This window comes from Delphinus delphis, chromosome X, assembly GCF_949987515.2.
Source record: "Delphinus delphis chromosome X, mDelDel1.2, whole genome shotgun sequence".
Taxonomy (NCBI): domain Eukaryota; kingdom Metazoa; phylum Chordata; class Mammalia; order Artiodactyla; family Delphinidae; genus Delphinus; species Delphinus delphis.
Genome location: NC_082704.1, coordinates 110,808,345 through 110,828,560, shown reverse-complemented (window position 1 = coordinate 110,828,560; position 20,216 = coordinate 110,808,345). Strand labels below are relative to the sequence as shown.

Below are 20,216 nucleotides of genomic sequence, written 5' to 3'. Positions count from 1 at the left end.
ACTATAAAATAAGCTCACCACCACTTCTTTTGTTTCTCTTAAATGCATAATTCTCAAACCATGTTTTCTTGACATTTGCAAAGCACTTTGTTTTTTTCCTTTGACTTTCTGGCCTCAGTTTATTTCACTTTGAAGAGTACTCCTCCTCACACATGAATGCCCAGCACAGTATACCTCCTGCTAGGCTCAATGAGTGTGGAAGAAAGAAAGGAACAGAAATGCAAACATTTCTCTTCCATCCCCTTCCTGCTTTCTCTCTCTTCCAAATCTGTCTGAGTTACCTCAGGCAAGTTTCTTTCTTCTCCTTTTATTTTTGCTTTTGTAAGCTGAAAAATAGCCAAATTATGACCATTAATTAGGGTACAAATAGTTCAACAGTTATTGAGCATTTGTCCTACTAGATGCTGAAAATATGATAATAAATAGGACTTGTCCTCAGTCCAGAAGAAAGGAAAATCTATTCTAGTCAGAAATAAAGCAAGTCATAACTAATGAATTACTGTCTCACTGAGAATGCATCCAAACTCCTTCCCATCAGACCTTGCCTTTTCTGGGCCCTTCTAGCTCCCTGACTTCAGCTCATACCCCTTTCCATTCCCATCCCTTTCCAGACTTTCATCACACTTACCTTTCTTTTTCTTTAACTTCCGTAAACATTCCCAGGTGTTCCAGCTTCATGAAATTGGCACTTGTGACTCCTTTTCCCAGGAAGGCACTTCCCTTGCATGGCCCCTTCTCATTTTATAAATCTCAGCTCCAAGAATGACCCCTGTCTCTGACCCCCCAACATACTTCCCCCACCTCCTTCTTGGTCTCTCCCATAGCACCCTTCTTTTTCCATCATAGCACTTATCACAGTATGTAATTATTTTGTTTATTTTTTTAATTATTAATGTTAGAAATCATCTGTTTTATTGCTGTATTTCCAGCATCTAGCTTAGCCCAGCACATGTAGTAGGGACTCGATGAATATTTGAATGCTCTCTTGAACCAATCTGCATTATCAGCAGTCAAGCTCATTTATGTTTCCCTTCTCTCCATCTCTAATGCTTCTTTCACTCTTACCACCTTTTACCTGAACAGCCACTCCCAAACTGATTTCTCCAAGTTTCTCTCTTCACTGCAGTCTTCACATTGCTTTTAGAATGATCTTCCTGCAAACTGCCCATTTAATTCTGTCGTCTTTGTGCTGAAAACCTCTGCAAGATTGCTTATTAAATTTAAACTCCTTAGGATAGCATTAAAAACCCCTTCCTTCTAGGCCTCCAGCCTTGTCTTCCACCTTTTCCTACCCCTGCCCCCTGCTCTGCAGCCACATTGAACTTGTCACCATTTCCTTGTTTCTGCAGTGCTATGTTTTCATTTCTGTAATTCTCCCAATACTTACCCCACTTCCTGGAAAGCTCTCCATCCTCCCTCCCCCCAGACTCAAGTCAAGTGTCCTTCCATGAAGCCCTTCTAGACTCCTCCAAGGGGAATGGGTGCCTCCCCCTTCTGTGCTCCTGAAGCACTCTGGTCATAGCTCTTGTAGTACACATGGCAGTCTCTTTTAAGTAGCTGTTTGACACAACACTGTAAATTAACTATACTTCAATTTTTTAAAAATTGTAATAAGATTTTTTTTTTTAAAAAAAAAAGCTTTTTGAAAAATGTATCCTTACTGGACTAATGAATTTTGTAAAGAAATGAGCTATCATGGCCACCGTTATATTCACAACACACCTAGAGTTGCTCTTACTAGGTTGAATAGTATTAAATGATTGAATATTTGACCTGGAACATCAAGCTTGGTCTTCTGGCTGCATTATTCTTTGCCTGGTTAAAGAGGCTCTAAGCTGGATTCTCTGAAGAGAGTGTAAACAGATCTGCCATGGTACCTGGCTTTAATAGCTTGTAAACTAGCTGAAGAATTAAGACTTTTGTGCATGAAATAATTAGAAAACAATACAATTTATAATAAAGTGTGGTATATAATAAAGTACTACATTCTTTACTACATTGTACTGTTTTCTAATACATCTAAATATAGTTGAGACCTTGAGAATGTTAAACATTCTAGAAAGTTGGCTGGATTCACTAGGAATGATATATAGAGGATTTACAGTTTGAAATGGATATTGAAGAATGAGTAGCATTTGGATTAGATAGGCTAAACAAAGGAGATCTTTTACTCCTTTGTCTATGGTCCTGTTTGTTTACAGACCTCACTAAATAGTATTATCGGTAAATGGTAGAGAGTACAGGACGGTGCTGCTTGTAAATATCCTTTGGAGAAATTGCTGCTTCCCTGACACTTTGATTTTTATAAGCCTTAATGTTTTTACATTTTAGTCTGAAAGTGTTTGTGGTGTTTTAGCTAAATTAGTTTAACCTTTTTGGAGGTTTAACCACATCTTTTGAGGGAAAAGTCTTCCTTTATCATTTACTTGAGAATGTCTGAGACATTCTCAGCTAAGCGTACAGGGTGTGTGAACTGCAGCTGCCTTGAAACATGGACTTACCAGTAACCAGTCCAGTGTGATTTGTATTTTGATTCAATTGTGTAGAGATTGGAAAATCAACAAGATGTTGCTCTAACGGTATGTATTATTTTGAAAAAAATAACAATTGCTATCCCATAATATAGGGCATAGACTTTGAAGTTAGACTGCTGAGGTTCAAAGCCTGACTCCATATTTACTACTTGAATGACCTAGGGCAAGTTCCTTGTGCCTCTTTTTCCTCATGTGTAAAATGGTGATAACAGAAGTACCACCTGATGGGGTTGTTGTGAAGATTAAACATTATAATATATGTAAAATGCCCAGACCAGTGCCTGACACATAGTAAGTGCTTAGTAAAGAGGCACTCTCATTGTATCATATTGGCCAAGTGATCAAGAAAGAAAGGAAAGAAAAAACAAACTACTGATTGAGATATACTTTAAACTTCTATGCTTGAGTTTTGGTTATTTGTTGAATTACCTAATATGAGAATGGTGTCTTTCTTTCAAAAAAACATTAATTAATTTTTTAAAATTAGGAGTTTGTGTGGTCATTTAAAAATCATATTTCTAATACCTTTTGACTTTGGGCATTAATTTTCTTATTGATGAAATGTTACTTCTGTAAAAAAAGGAGGGGGTATTTGGTAGCATAAGATAGGACCTCATAAGCAAGATATTAATTAAAGTCTAGTGGTATAGAGTCTTTTATCACAGCATGACAGGTGTCTCTCTCTTTGGGCTGATGTTCAATGCTCCAATAACATCCAGAGGAACCTCTGTACCTCCTTTAGGAAAGGCACCCATGTTTAGAAAAAATGTGGGTTTGGATCACAGACCTGGGTGCAAATATAAGTTCTGATTTTTAATTATGTAACCTGCCTTGAACCATTTATTTGAATTTTCTGATCATCACCTTCTTCATCTCTGAAATAAGAAGAATAACAATTGTTAAAATGTCTCGCAGAGCATTTCTTCCCTCAGAAATCAGTTTTAGGTTATTGCCTGTGTGTCTGTGTTAAATTCATGTTATTCCCTCTACGTCCTCTATCTAGAAGGTGCTGTCCTACTTTTCTCTGTCCTCACATTTTTTCTTATCTTTCAAAAGCTAGTGCAGATATTATCTATGTATGGATTCTTTTTTCTACAGCTGCAAACCACCTTGGCCTCTCCTTTCTCTGAGCTTCAACTAGAATTTAGTACAGTTTCATACTGATTGCTTTCACAATCAGACTGAGGGTTGCTTACATGCAAGGTTTTGGTCTTACCCATATTCTGCATCTCCTGCCATACCTAGCACTGTGTGGGGATGACGTCTTAATACCTTGTTTGAATTTTTCTACATAACTACTTCTCTCATCCACTTATTTAGCATGTTTAGAGATTTCAGGCTTTGAAATGCTCTTATGTTGGTATAAAGGAAATACAGGGAGCTAAAGGATAATTACCTAGAAAATACATTTCTTGGGAGCATTTCATTCTCCAAGTGAGTGGTAACTCATCAGACATGTATGCTGTATTTAGGGTTTATTAATCCATTCATATTCAAAATATATCTGGATGTGAATAGATTTCAAATCAGTGTATACTAACTAAATTTTTATTAAACTGATGGCTTTATTAGCATAGATTTATTCACTTGTGTTCTGAAGTTTTTTGTTTTTTGTGTTTTTTTTTTTGCGGTACGCGGGCCTCTCACTGCTGTGGCCTCTCCCGTTGCGGAGCAACAGGCTCCGGATACGCAGGCTCAGCGGCCATGGCTCACGGGCCCAGCCGCTCTGCGGCATGCGGGATCCTCCTGGACCGGGGCACGAACCCGTGTCCCCTGCATCAGCAGGCAGACTCTCAACCACTGCGCCACCAGGGAAGCCCGTGTTCTGAAGTTTTACTTTGATATCCATACTTCCTTTTTTTCATCCTCACGTTTGTCCATGTGGTACTTTTTAATTCCTTAAATACCCAAATATGCTTTAAATCATGAATCTGTTCAAAATAATTTGGAAATTATTAAAACTTATTTCTTCAGTTGCCAAGATAATCTCTCCCTTTGCTTTTCAGAGCTCCCTATGGGAAGTCTGTAGATATGTGGTCGGTGGGCTGTATTCTTGGGAGGGAGTACATGGCGTTGGACTCTAATACTTTACCATCCACTTAGATATTGCAAAATGTGAGTTGGCAGAGGGAAGGACAGAGCATCTGAATAAACTTGACCCTTTCCCCTCATTTTATTTAAAAATGTATTTGTTAATTTAGGAGCCTGTTTGCCTTCTGTTCCAACTTACATAAAGGAAGGAATTGAAAACAGGTCATTCAAAGAGTATATTAAAAGCAATAATAGAACATGTGTCCGAATTCATTATTTCTACTTCTGTAGCCTTTCAGGTACTGGCCTTTTTCTCTTTTTTTACTTCTCTAATTTTCAGGAGTAAATGATATGTTGTTGTGAAAAGGGTGTAAGAATTGTCTGTATAAGCAAATTCTATATGAACTCTATTCTAACCAAATTATTTGTATAAGTAGACAAGACTGTATAAACTGAATAAATAGTTTCAAATTTTTATATTTTGTTTTGTTTTACATGCTTCAGTGTTGTCCAACTAGATTTAAGTATCATCTTTCACTTGTGAGTTTTCCTGTCATTTAACACCCAATCCTATTAATCCCTACCTCAAATACATAGACACCGAAAGTAATATACATGTGAAATAAATTTAACTTTGGCACTAGGGCAGTAGCTTCTGCTCATCTGCTACCTTCTCCAACACTCAAAGCACATGCACACACATACCCTTACCTACGTGCTAATACTTCTGTCATGTTGTTGTTACAGTTTCCAGCTGTTAACCATCCTCAGTCATTGGAGAGAAGATACCTTGGAATTTTAAATAGCGTTTTACTTGACTTAATGAAGGTAGGACAAGTTGATGTTATCTGTACAAAATGTCTTTTGGTTTGTGATTTCTCTTGTGTCTATATATGACCATAGCCTGCTTTTATGAATTAAATGTTTTGTTAATAGGTGTATAGTGGTGAATAATGGGGCACTGTGTCATCTGAAGAGGCATGCAATTTATTTATTTATTATTTTTTTAACGTCTTTATTGGAGTATAATTGCTTTACAATGGTGTGTTAGTTTCTGCTTTATAACAAAGTGAATCAGTTATACATATACATACAGCCCGTTGCAGTTTATTTAAAATTGCAGAAGTATCTGGTATTGTAACATTCCGTCTAGACAGGACTATGAGATACCTAAATTAGATTCCTAAAATGGACAGAATAGTAACAATCTAAATATAAATAATGAGAAATAAATCATTTAAAAATTTATCCAGCACTCAAGCTGCTCAGGCATAAGGTTTTAAAACAAATCTTAAAATGAATGTTGAAAGAAAAGAGATTCTAATATTTTTTGCATATTCAAGGCCTCCCATAAGATTATTTTATCAGCGAACCTAATTCTGCTCTTTTTCTAACTTGATTTCTCTCCCTCTGGCTCTTCATTTGACAACTGCAAAATCACTGCTACTACCATGCCTGAGTGTTCCTCCTCATGCTGGTGCCCCTGTGCAGAAGGTCTTCATGCTCTGGACTACTGAAAATGTTCTCACAGTTTTTTTTGGTTTTTTTAATAAACTTCCTTTTTTAAAAAATATTTATTTATTTATGGCTGTGTTGGGTCTTCGTTGCTGTGCGCAGGCCTTCTCTAGTTGCGGCGAGCGGGGGCTACTCTGTTGCGATGCATGGGCTTCTCATTGCGGTGGCTTCTCTTGTTGCGATGCATGGGCTTCTCATTGCGGTGGCTTCTCTTGTTGCGGAGCACGGGCTCTAGGTGCGCGGGCTTTAGAAGTTGTGGCTCACGGGCGCAGTAGTTGTGGCTGGCAGGCTCTAGAGTGCAGGCTCAGTAGTTGTGGCACACGGGCTTAGTTGCTCCGCGGCATGTGGGATCTTCCCGGACCAGGGCCTGAACCCGTGTTCCCTGCATTGGCAGGCGGACTCTCAACCACTGTGCCACCAGGGAAGCCCTCTCACAGTTTCTTATTTAAGCTTTTCTACCCAAGTAGATGGCCCCTTGAGTGAGAACTACTTTTTCATATTTCTCCAGTTTTCATTGCAGCCAGCCAGTGCATAAGCAAGTGCTAGTTATTTGATAGTAGACCTTCAAAAGATACTTCTTGGGTCTTCCGTGGTGGCACAGTGGTTGGAGGTCTGCCTGCCAGTGCAGGGGACACGGGTTCGAGCCCTGGTCCGGGAGGATCCCACATGCTGCAGAGCGGCTAAGCCTGTACGCCACAACTACTGAAGCCCGCGCGCCTAGAGCCCGTGCTCCTCAACAAGAGAAGCCACCCACCACAGTGAGAAGCCCATGCACCGCAACAAAGAGTAGCCCCCGCTCGCTGCACCTACAGAAAGCCATGCACAGCAACAGAGAGCCAAAGCAGCCAAAAGTAAATAAATAAAATAAATTTATTAAAAAAAGAAAAAAAGATACTAGTTAATGGATCAATTTTATTTTCTGCCCGTTCAGTCAACTGTCAAAAACAGAGGAGTTTACACTGTGCCCAGGACCTTTAAAGGCATACTTAGCACAGTTGGAAATTGCTGAGCAGCACTCTCAGAACTTTGCTCTGCTTTAAAACTATGTTAATCTGTGTTCCGAGGAGCCCTGTGTAAATAGGTGTGGGGGCAGAGGTGGGCAAGGGGGTGTGGCCTTTGGGAAAGGCCACTTACCATATAACCTTTCTTAGAGATTCACAATATTCATTAATTTATAAAGGCTTTCAGAAATCCCACAGTAAAGAAGCATTTCCCAAATTTAATTAAATACTAAATACTTAAAAAAAAAATAAAATGCTACAGCACTAGTTCTGAACACAGATTGAGAGATGCTATTTAAAAAATCCTCAAGGCTCTTTAAGGTTAATTAGGCATAAATTATCTCTTAAATCATTTGCGTTATGTCATATGTTCTTTCACACAGTCAGTGTTTATTTATCAGGGCTTTAATTAGTTGGTAACTTTTAAAATGTAAATAGAGTAAAATAGAAGAACTGAAATACAATTTCGTGTTTTCTGCCTTTTGTCTCTTTTAGTTAAAAATAACTGAACTTCTTTTGTTAAATCATTACCAAATGTAATTACCAAGTATCAGCATAGCACCTGGTAAACGCTAACACAGATAAAAATACGAAGATAACCTGAACCATTATGCATTTATACCAGTTTGAAAGTTGAACAGTTGAATTCCCATTCATTTAATATATTTACCCTCAGATTTCTTTAATGTTAAATAAACATTTTATTGAAACGTATATTTAGAAGGTACACAAATTATAAATGTACCTCAGAGTAAAACTTTATAATGTAAACGTATCCATGTAACCCCACCCGGATTGAGATACAGGAAATTATTAACACCCCGGAAATCTCTTCATGACCCCTTCCCAGGTGCCCCTTCCCACTCTTGGAAACCAGGACTTTGACCTCTATCACCAAAGGTTAATACTGCCTTGTTATTATTGAATGTTATATAAATAGAATTATTCCTTTTGTCTTTTAGCTATTTTTGAAAATGAATTTGAAAAATAAATAGTACCATTTATCCTTTCATGAAGAAATTTATTCTCTATGCCATCCCCTAAAGCAGATTTGATAATTTTGTCCATATATAAATACCTAAAATGGCCGTCTCATCCTGCGTCTATTTATACGTATCAGCCATTTTAGTGGGGATACAAGTTACCAGAATTAATCAAAGCTCCTAATAATATAAAGAATAGCTACAATAATTATATGGGCTCTATTTTAGTTAAAATTGTTTTTTCCCCCAAATACTGAATTTTGAAACTATTTACTAAGTTTCATACTTTCCTCATAATGACCTCATCCTTCCAGGTGTTTGAAAATTAACAGCTGTGTTCATAAATATAAAAATAGTTCATTGTATGTGCAGCAATTTCTACCCTTGTTAATCTTAAATAAATGAAAATAGCACTTTAATGCTAGTAGATGTTTAGCTTCTAAAAGGTCATATGTACTTTAATTTCCTTTGTTTTAACTAGTACCATACAGTTGAAACCATTTTGATATTAACTGCCTTAACTGCCAGTAAGACCAAAATCATTTCATATACCTCCATAGTTTTTGTTTTCTAATAAAGAAGGAGAAAGCATTGAGATAATTTTAGAGTTGTGTCTGAGTCAACGTAGGATAGGATACAATAGGATCAGAATTCAAATTTTCTGTGGTGCTAGGTTGAAGGTGGTTGTCTGAAATTGAATTCTGGCTTATTGAGAACAAATTGAGGTTTGTTCTCACTGTTCAGTAGTGGATCACAAAGAAATTGACTGTGGGCAAAGCCAATGAAAGTGAGCTAGAGACGCATTTGGGCATGCTGGAATTTCACCCTTTTTCCTTTCTCTGAGGGAAAATGCCCATCACTCAAAAGAACAAATGTCAGTGTGCTCTATTGAGTTGTGTTAGGTTATGTAGGTTATGCTTCTTTATGTATTTGCCTAACTTATCAATAAAACTCAATTAATTTTTAAAATAAATTTATTTATTTGTTTGTTTGTTTATTTACTTATTTTTGGCTGTGTTGGGTCTTCGTTGCTGCCTGCGGGCTTTCTGTAGTTGCAGTGAGCAGGGGGCTACTCTTCTTTGCGGTGCGCGGGCTTCTCATTGCAGTGGCTTCTCTTGTTGCAGAGCACAGGCTCTAGGCACACAGGCTTCAGTAGTTGTGGCACATGCGCTCAGTAGTTGTAGCGCACGGGCTTAGTTGCTCCATGGCATGTGGAATCTTCCCAGACCAGGGCTCAAACCCATGTCCCCTCCATTGGCAGACGGATTCTTAACCACTGCACCACCAGAGAAGCCCCAAAATCAATTAATTTTAATAATGATTCACCTTTTAAAATCTTGTCCAATTACTAATCAGATAAATAATGTTAGAAGAAAACATTTTAGTTGTTAACAAAATTAGTACTTTAATAAAGAACACATACAAATAAATTAGGAAAATTACACAAATAGAAAAATATGAAAAGAAGGAATATAAGTAAACATAAAAATATTCAACCTCACTATTAATCAAAGATATGAATTAAAACAGCTGTGAGATACCATTTTTTAAATAGCTAATTTACAAGTATGTGCTAAAAAGAATGATAATGCCTATTATTGATGAGGGTGCCAGGAAATTGGTAGACTCTCAATTGCTCAGAGAAGTACTATTTGAGACAACCTTCCTAGGGGGTAATTTGGCAACACATAGAAGATAATCCTTAAGGGTTTGCATACCTACCAGTTCCATATCTGGGAACTTATCCTATGCAAGGGATCATGGATATATGCAACGGTTTCAGGTGTACATCACAGCATTAATTATAATAGTGCAAAGTGGCAGCCACCTAAACATCCAACAATAAATCATTAAATAAATCATACCACAAACTTCCATGTAGTCATTTAAAACATGTTGTAAAGTTATTTGTTGCATCATTGTTCACAATATTAAAAGAAGGAAAACAAAATGCTGCCTAACGTACATCTAAAATTGAGGCTGTTTACTGATATGGAATGATCTCTTAAGATCTAATGTTGAGTGGAAAGAAAGCTAAGTGCAGCCTATTGTGTGTATGCTACTGTTTGGATAAAATAAAAGGAGCAGATAGAGATATGTACAAAGTACCTGTGGAAGGATTCACAAGATGCTGGTACCATGGGCTGCCTCCAGAGAGGAGGACAAGAAAAAGATGAAGAATGTATATTCTTTGATATGAATATATACTTATTTAAAAATATATTTTAGGGAATTCCCTGGCAGTGTAGTGGTTAGGACTACGTGCTTTCACTGCCGAGGGCTCGGGTTCGATCCCTGGTCAGGGAACTAAGATCCCACAAGCTGCATGTTGCGTCCAAAAATAAAAATATATTTTAGATGTTTAAATTATGTTGTAAACAATATTTTTGATTAGTAAGTGAAAAGTACAGTATACAAAACTTATTTGTATAATATAAGCCAGATTTTAGAAAAGAAAAAATGTATACATGGTATTTTTTAAAGGGTTGGGAGGGCATATTCCCAGAGGACAACAATGGTAAGGTTATGGGTGATTTAGATAGTCCTTTAAAAAAATTTTTTTTGGACTAAACTCTGTTTGCTAGATATTCTGCAATGACCATGCATTTCTTTTATAAGGAAAAGAAATACGGTTTTTATTACAATTTAAATTTGACTTTGTGATGTTCTTTCCAATCCTAACTTCATTTCCTAAGAATTTACTGAAGTTGGACCCAGCTGACAGATACTTGACAGAACAGTGTTTGAATCACCCTACATTCCAAACCCAGAGACTTTTGGATCGCTCCCCTTCAAGGTCAGCAAAAAGAAAACCTTACCACGTGGAAAGCAGCACTTTGTCTAATAGGTAAATATTCCCTTTTAAGGAAATACAGATGCAGTATTGGTCTTACAAGTAGGTGGAGGAGGTGGCTGCTTAAATGATGCAATTAGAGAAAAGAAGGAAAGCCCTCCTTATTCAGAAATATCTTTCTTATGCTTATTGTATGATTCAGAACCATAATTAAAGAGTTGTGTGGGTCATAAAGACTTTATCTTTTACAAGATTTTCCAAGGGAAACCTATGCATTCCCTGGGAAAGGTAGCATGGGTTAGCAACTAAGGGGGTTTCTGGCCTCATAAGCTAGAAGATCCTGTGTACATGGGACCCAGGGGTGATTCCTGGAGGAAGAAGGATGGGTGAGGGCAAAGGGATTCCTGAAGGGAGCGGAGGATGCCAAACACAGGTGGGTGGGAAGGCACCTAGGACAACCTTTGCAACTGAACCAAGTAGTTCTGGCTCCATAGCAGGGGCTTGTGTTTTTGTTGCCCTTGTCTTTTAATCATTGAGTTGAGAAATTAGTTTTTCATAAGAATAAGAATATAGAAATAGTAAAGTTAGTTTGGTAGATAGTGATTAAAATGGATGCTTTCTAATGTAATTTTCAGCATAATCTTTAAAAAAACATCTATTTCCTGGGGCAGGGGAAGCAAGGAGGGGCACAAGGAGTTGGACCCTGCAATCAGGTTCTCTCCCCAAAAGTGACATTCCTTAATTCTGTTGGCTGCATTTTCAGGGGCAGGTCCTTCCTCTCCTTGTCTTCCTTCCTCTTCCAAGAAGCTGGTCTTGTCATCTAGCATTGCTTAAATTATGGAAGATAGGAAATAGTTTATCTTATCTACTATTAGAAGAGAAGTAGAAAACAATAATTCTTAATATGAAGCTTTTCTTATATAAGTTTTTTCCCATATCCCCCCTTTCTCTCCACATAGAACAATTATTATTAATTTTTTTTTTGTGGTACGTGGGCCTCTCACTGTTGTGGTCTCCCCCGTTGTGGAGCACAGGCTCCGGACGCACAGGCTCAGTGGCCATGGCTCACGGGCCCAGCCGCTCCGCGGCATATGGGATCTTCCCGGACCGGGGCACGAACCCGCATCCCCTGCATCTGCAGGCGGACTCTCAACTACTGTGCCACCAGGGAAGCCCTGAACAATTATTTTTAACCAATTGGAATTTTGAAAGCTTAAGACCTGGTACTTTTTAGATCTGTGAGTGCATCTATAAATAAGCAATAACCATTTACCCTGTATTTTCTCTGCTTAACTGCGATGGTGTGATTGTGTTTTATAGCTGTTCTCTATTTAAAATGAGTGGTTTGTTCATTGTTTCCCTCACATCTTATAAAACACTCTTACCTGTTTGTTTTCAAGGAGGCCTGGGAGGAGATTCAAATTCTATTTCGCCAAGTTTGTGTTCACTTTGTTGTCAGTTTCCATGAGATCAGTGCACTAAGGCAAGGACCAGTATTCATCTTTCAGTTGCTCCTTTGAGTTTAGGAGGTTCACATTATGCCTGTGTCTTATCTGGGGTCACTCCCAGTTCAGGTGCTTTTGTCTCCCTTCTACCTTGATTGTCACTTGACTCCTCTAGTTTACATTTGCAAAGAAGAAGGATCTCAATAGAAAGTTCAGTAGACTGATGATAAATTTTTGATTTGTGCTATAGTGATGGGTGGTATAACCATACCATAAAAGGAGGCCTGTGTATTCATCCTGTAATGACTCACTTGGGAGAAATCCCCATGGGGGTCCATGGCTCTCCTTGGGAACCCTCTTCAGGCATCTGTCAAGGAGGATGTGTGTGGCCATGAGGATACGGTTCATATAGGTTTTTGAGGAGTCCTACAAAATCTCCTTTTGAAGCAGATGAGAATAAAAATTATAAGTAAATAAAAATCTCTGGAAGAATTTGTTTTCAGGTCTTGACACTGTATTAAATATATTAAAGAAACAGTCCTAACTGGTTTCTCTAGGAAAGAAACCATTAGCTCAGTTTACACATATCTGGAAATATTTCTGCTCCACGCTTGCCTACGGTCCATATTTCCTCCATGGAAGCTCTTGTTGGGGACACTAATTCTGCACAAACCATGGCTCCGTTGGACTTCCTAGCACCATTGTAGAGATGTTCAGGGCACCATATCGTGTTGGTGCCCTGCCTTGTCCCTGAGACAAGTATCGTCATACACATACCCTCACACACCCTGTCTTCTGTCTTCCACGTTCATGTCTCTGTAGGAGAAGCAGTGGACTCTGCATTACCTAGCCCTTGCCTAAGTCTCCTTCATACTCTCCTGAGGTTCCGCTCACCTTGGACATGGTGGGATGGTGCTTCATCCTGCCACACACTGCCCTCTCAGCAGTCCTGCTTCGCCAGTCTTCCCCATAAAAATGTAGTTTTGCGTCTTTGATGTTTGGTTTGAAAAGTTATTTTAACTAGAAATTAACCAGCTATCTATCCATCCTGCCAACCATTTAAGAAGGGTTTATATATAAAATCCTCTTAAGTGGTTGGCAGTTTAACACAGATTCCTTACAGTTGTGTGTCAAAGAGATATATGGAATTTCTAAAGCAGTTTTTTATTGTGCTTTGGCAGAGCTCCAATTTGAAGACAGTATGATGTCCTTTCGATGTAAGAGTTGTGTGCAGAGCTCAGTGGCTTCAGATTAATACCAAGACAGAAACTTTCAGAATAGTGGTTTAGGCACTTTGTACATTTATGGGAAACCTAACTCTGTGACAAATGTTTCCACCTTAACTTTATAGCCTCTCTTTTCACATTAGAAATTATATCTTATGTTACTATGAATATGTTCTTCGTAACATACGTAGGTTTGTGCTCCACATTGAGAGCAGTGTTTCCAAGAGTTTCAAAAGCTGTAGCAGCTATCTTCACTCTTCTCTACCCTTTTCTGGATGTCCTCTTTGGAGCTTTGGACATTTCACAACATCTGCATGAGTTATCTCTGCGATTACCCTCTCTAGGCCTGAAGGAGAAAGAGGAAGAAATAGGGTTGTGAGAGTCCAGGGGAGCCAGGCAGGGGAAACCACCCTGTGGGAGCTGTAATCTAGAGGCACAGCTATGATCTGAGTCAGGGAGCCACTGCTGGGGGAGACAGCCCCCAGCCCCTTGCACTGCTAAGCCCAACTGGGAGTTAGGTGACAAGGGAGGCTGGGTGACACTCTTCAGTGTTGGGTTCCCCAGACCCAGGCTGGGGCAGAGAGGAATGGAGAATGGACTGGGGGTTGGGCACGTGGGAAATAACCAACACACTTACATCTATTTATGGGTGAGACTGTCTATCATCATTTGGGTTTTTTGAGAAGTTGCTGAGATATTTTAGTTACCAGGATGTAAGTTGACAAACAACTCTAATGGTTTAAAACCTGACATGAGGACTGTCCTCTATAGATCTGGAGATAGACTCTGTTACCATCATTTAACAGAAAGTGAAACTTTCCTTTCTTTGTAATTTCTTTCTGGGTCTGCCATTTAGTTAGCTCATATTTTTCTTTTTTAAACAAAATTCACATTTTATTTAGGTTGAAATAAACTATACAAAATTGATTTTCTTCACCCAAAATAACAGCAATATCTTCTGTATTATTCCTAGATAAACCGTAAAACACTTATTTTTGTAGGTTTTCTAGGTTTTGCTTGTAAATCAAGATGAGGCAGTAGATACAGTCACGGAAAAAGACAGAAGAAGACAGACAAATCAGTTGTCAGTATCCATGGCCTCTGATCCTGCCAGTTAGCTCATATTTAAGTGACCTTATTTAATGTTGCAATTTTTGTGACCCAATTGGGAGAGATATTAGTAAGTGCGTTTTGGAGATGAGGCCTTCCACACTATTACAGGCATGCTTGATATCAGATACTTTTTAACACTCCTCTGCAAGGTAGGAGGAAAGGATGAGGGCCCTTACCTTTGATGCCTGAACGAGTGGATTCTCATAGACAAAATAGGAAGGCATAGTTTCACAGATTACCACTCTACAGGGGAAAAAAATGGGACTTTTCCTCTAATTAGTGTGCAATGGGAACAAAACTCTCCCAGATCAAACCGTCTTTAGCAATAGCAATTTATGCAGCAAATTTTTTGGAATGCATAGTAAAAAGGGAATTGTGTAAGTTATTGTTCATTTAAAAGCATTCTTACCTATCTCAAACCACAATTTGGTCCTTTAAATAGTTACAGTAGAACAAACTGACCTTGCTGTGATGTCAGCTTCAGCTTTCAAATAGAGGACAGGGTTTTCCTCAGGATTTATATTTTGTATTTTAAACCAAGTAGGAAATGAAGCTTTCAGTCCTAAAGATTTCAGTCCAGATGAAGCCTCAGCCCATTTGTAATAATGAAGTGTGAAATGAAGAAGAGAATAAATTATGTCTTTTGGAGAGAAATTACCTGTTTAGATCCCTGTGATCCAGTTAGAGACATGCTCCTGTTTAGTGTACAGGAGGTATCTGACACTGACATGCCCCGAGTATTACTGCTTCTCTAATACATAAATGTTGATCATCCTGTTTTCCAACAAACCTCACTAGGCAGTTCACACTTCTTTTCAGAGTATCATTTTCTTTTCTTGAGTACCTTGGTAGAATTCTCATTTGTTGATTATACAGGCTAAAGACAAAAGACATTGGTGCTTGTGTGTATGTGCTGTGAGTGTGTATCTCTGAGGCAGGCTGTGAGTTTTACAAATAAAAACGAAGTTCAAGGAACACAGTGATCTGCAAGTCTAAATGTCTCCTTCTGATGTTCAAGCAGACAAAGAGTCATAAAGAGTTTGCCTATAGCTCAGCCCTCTTTTTCTTTGCAGGCTTTCTACAGTACACACGCATGTGAGCACCAACATAGCAAAAGCATGTTTGCCCAGATTATCAGTTAGAAGCTGTGTTGGCAGTAAGTTAGCTGAGCATTTAAGAATGCCAAAGCACTTCATCAGGACCAGTGCTTTGTGGCAGAGTGACTTGATCTAAGCAACTTAATTCTTATTGATAGATTACATGTTATTTATAGTCACATGTTTGAGAGAGTTACTGTTTTTAGTCTTTGCAGTGTTTTAGGTATTTGTTCTTTTTTGTTCTAATGATAACTTTTTGTGCCTCTGCTCTTGAGGGAAACTGATATACTTCTTTCATTTTTGACATAGAAACCAAGCCAGCAAAAGTGCGGCTTTGCAGTCTCATCACAGATCTAACAGCAAGGACATCCAGAACCTAGGTGTGGGTCTGCCCCGGGCTGACGAAGGTCTTCCTGCCAACGAAAGCTTCCTGAACGGAAACCTTGCTGGAGCTACTCTTAGTCCCATGCACACCAAAACCTACCAAGCGGGCAGCCAGCCTGGGCCTACCAGCAAAGATCTGACCAACAACAACATACCACACCTTCTCAGCCCAAAAGAAGCCAAATCAAAGACAGAGTTTGATTTTAATATTGACCCAAAGCCTTCGGAAGGCCCGGGCACGAAGTACCTCAAATCAAGCAGCAGATCTCAGCAGAACCGGCACTCATTTATGGAAAGTTCTCAGAGCAAAGCCGGGACGCTGCAGCCCAGTGAAAAGCAGAGTCGGCATAGCTACATCGACACCATTCCCCAGTCCTCTAGGAGTCCTTCCTATAGGACCAAGGCCAAAAGCCATGGGGCATTGAGTGACTCCAAGTCTGTGAGCAACCTTTCCGAAGCCAGGGCCCAGATCGCAGAGTCCAGTACCAGTAGGTACTTCCCATCCAGCTGTTTGGACTTGAACTCTCCCACCAGCCCAACCCTCACCAGGCACAGCGACACAAGAACTTTGCTCAGCCCCTCGGGGAGAAATAACCGAAGTGAGGGCACTCTTGACTCACGCCGAACCACAACCAGGCATTCTAAGACGATGGAGGAGTTGAAGCTGCCCGAACACATGGACAGCAGCCATTCACATTCGCTGTCTGCGCCTCATGAATCCTTTTCGTATGGGCTTGGCTACACCAGCCCCTTCTCCTCCCAGCAGCGTCCACACAGGCATTCCATGTACGTGACCCGGGACAAAGTGAGAGCCAAAGGCTTGGACGGAAGCTTGAGCGTAGGGCAAGGGATGGCGGCCAGAGCCAACAGCCTGCAGCTCTTATCACCTCAGGTACAACTTAGGACCTTGACCAGATCTGTCGGCTCATCATGGAAAGGTGGTGCGGGGATGTGATGGGGTCAGTGTGCAGTTGTCCCTACAGCAGGAGGTCATACTTTCTTGATAGGACACATTTAAGGAAGCAATACTTGAAGGACTAATCTGTTAAAAAAATTTTTTTTAGTTACTTAAGCTAATTGTTGAGTACTCAACGCAGAAAGCTTTTTTTCAAAATCCGTTTTCCTTTCTTAAATGTTCCTTTCTGGCATATTTTGTTCATATTTTGTACTATTTTTTTTCATTAATTTTTTATTGAAGTATAGTTGAATTACAGTGTGTTAATTATTGCTGTACAGCAAAGTGACTCAGTTATACATATATATACATTCTTTTTCATATTCTTTTCCATTATGGTTTATCACAGGATATTGAATATAGTTCCCTGTGCTGTACAGTAGGACCTTGTTGCTTATCCATTCTGTATATACCAGTTTGCATCTGCTAATCCCAAACTCCCAATCCAACCCTCTCTCACCTCCCTCCCCCTTGGCAACCACCAGTCTGTCCTCTATGTCCCTGATTTTGTTTCTGTTTCATAGATAGGTTCATTTGTGTTGTATTTTAGATTCCACATGTAAGTGATATCATATGTTATTTGTCTTTCTCTTTCTGACTTAATTCACTTAATATGATACTCTCTGGTTGCATCCATGTTGCTGCAAATGGCATTATTTCATTCGTTTTATGGCTGACTAGTATTCCGTTGTATATATGTACCACATCTTCTTTATCCATTCCTCTGTCGATAGACATTTAGGTTATTTCCATGTCTTGGCTATTGTGAATAGTGCTGCTGTGAACATAGGGGTATGTGTATTTTTTTGAATTATAGTTCTGTCCAGATATATGCCCAGGAGTGGGATTGCTGGATCATATGGTAGCTCTATTTTTAGCTTTCTGAGGAACCTCCATACTGTTTTCCACAGTGGCTGCACCAACTTACATTCCCAGTAGCAGTGTAGGAGGGTTCCCTTTTCTCCATACCCTCTCCAGCATTTGTTATTTGTAGACTTTTTATTGATAGCCATTCTGACCGGCATGAGGTGGTACCTAATTGTAGTTTTGATTTGCATTAGAGAATCCTAGTTTGATTTATTACAGAATTCATCAGCTATATGGGTTAGTTTTTAATTTTCTCAAAATTCAGTGTGAGTTCATGGGAATTTTCTCTAATCTCTCCAAACCACATTTGCTTAAATCAAACCCTTTTGCTAATACCTTACTCGATATCTTAACTGAATTGAAAAGTTTTAAATTTATCCAGAACTATAGGTAAATATAACTTCAGGCCAGGATAAATGCTAATTTTCAGTCTTTTGGGTTGTTTTTAAATCCCAAGGCAATGTTTTTAGCATAATGCTGCCTCTATCTTACTGATCTTCAGACTCTAGAACTGACACTAACCTATTTAAAAGAAGCAGCATTCTTGTAACAGAACACATATTTTTAAAATTATATTTTCGTGATATGAAACATTCACCTGCATCAAAGAAATGAAGGTGGAGAAAAACCAATGTTAGAAGAAGAAAAGAGTGTCATGTAGGAAAAGTACTCTCCTTTTAGAAGATACAAAAATTGGTTCATCGGCATGTGTCAGAGCTCCAGAAAATAAGATGGACTGTGCAGTGGGAAGCTTAGCAAGATCAGTGCTGGGGAGGGGGAGACTGTCAATAACTGAGCAGTTGGTATAGCAAAGCAGCTAAGATCTTGAGCTGGAAAGCCCGGCAGCCAGTCCTGCAGTGTGCTTCAAACTCTGTAAATTTGGGAAAGTGATAATCTTTCTGTGCCTTGATACCTCATCTGAGTGTTGTTGTGAGGATTAAACATGGTGTATAAAGCACTGTGTGCCCTATGCCGGGCACAGAGTAAATGTCTTAGTTGTTGCTACTGCTTTTGGGATGATGGGGGCTGTTCTTTAGGCGCTGAATACCTTCTCTATGCTGGGTATTCTTGGGCACTCAAAAGAGTCTGAGACAGGGTTCTTGCTCTTGAGAAATTTATCCTCTCTCAAGGAAGATTAAATTATACATGATAAAAATGAACTAATTAAGAACCACATTTCTGTGGCACTGGCTATAAAAGGTACTTGAGGACAGGGAGAGGTCATTGTGAGCAGGAGCAATCAGAAGTGGCTTTAGGAGCAACTGAAGGTCTTGCTTAGAGCTCAGATGTGGAGAGAGGTTTTGTGGCTAAAGGATGAAGACGTATTCAGGCATTTACTGAGCTAGGCACGATGATAGGCTCTGATGAAAAAGATGTGGTCCCCGTCCTCTTAGAATGTATGGGCTGGAGGTGGTGGGATGACACTTGCCAATAGATAGGTAGTAATAATACTGTAAGGCTGCATGCCCACACTGTGCTAGAGCTGTGTGCACCGCAGGGGCAGAGGGGAACAGGGACAGAGGGGAGTGGCACAGTCCCAGCGGGGGGTTGTAGGAGGCCCCCAGGGGGCAGGGGTGGAATCTGAGCAGAAACTTCTGAGATGTTGGGGGTTTCACCAGTGGAAGAAAGTAGAGTGGACATCAGGAAAGAGGCTCGAGGGAGGGCCAAAAAGGGTATCTGGAAGTTAAGGAGGATAATTGAGACATTAAGTAGCATGGTGAGTTGTGGGATTGCAACTTGGGCCACGTGGCTTGAGTGAAAAAATGCAAGATTTAGAGTGGCTTTTGCAATAATCCAAGCATGGGGTGAGGAGAAATACGTTCTGGACTAAGTCAGTGCCAGTGGGAAGACAGAGAAAGTGTGGGTCTAAAGACCCCTCAGAAGTAGAAACGGGACTTGTGAATTGAAAGATTGAATATAGAAAAAAGGAAGCCTTCAAGGTTTCTCTTCTTGGAGCTCCTTTTCAGAGTAGAAGAGAGGACTTGAAGTCACCTCATTCAACCCATCCATTGCACAGATGAGCATGCTGAGGCTCTGAGAGGTTAGGTGGATTGCCCGAGTTTACCCAACTAGTTCAGGGTGGAGCTGGGATCTTGAGGCAATGTCCAGGTCCGTAGGCCAGAGCTTTTTGCATCATGTCATGCTGACATATTGAGGTTGAAGAGTGACCCTGGGCCCCTATGCAGAGATGTTCTCCATGAGGTTGGAAAGACTGTCTGGGGCCCAGGTGAAAGGAGGGGTAGGAGATGTCATGATTGGAGTCAGAGCAGT

The 20,216-nt window shown here is 39.7% G+C and overlaps 1 protein-coding gene across 2 annotated transcripts in view; it reads left to right on the top strand.

Annotated features, from left to right (window-relative positions):
• CDKL5 (cyclin dependent kinase like 5) overlaps positions 1-20,216 on the top strand; it is a 182,882-nt gene that overhangs the window by 141,975 nt on the left and 20,691 nt on the right. For both annotated transcript variants that reach the window (XM_060001857.1, XM_060001856.1), the window contains 3 exons: positions 5,313-5,393; positions 10,761-10,912; positions 16,049-17,015. In XM_060001857.1, the coding sequence (XP_059857840.1) occupies positions 5,313-5,393; positions 10,761-10,912; positions 16,049-17,015 (1,200 nt within the window). The remainder of the gene's footprint in view (positions 1-5,312; positions 5,394-10,760; positions 10,913-16,048; positions 17,016-20,216) is intronic.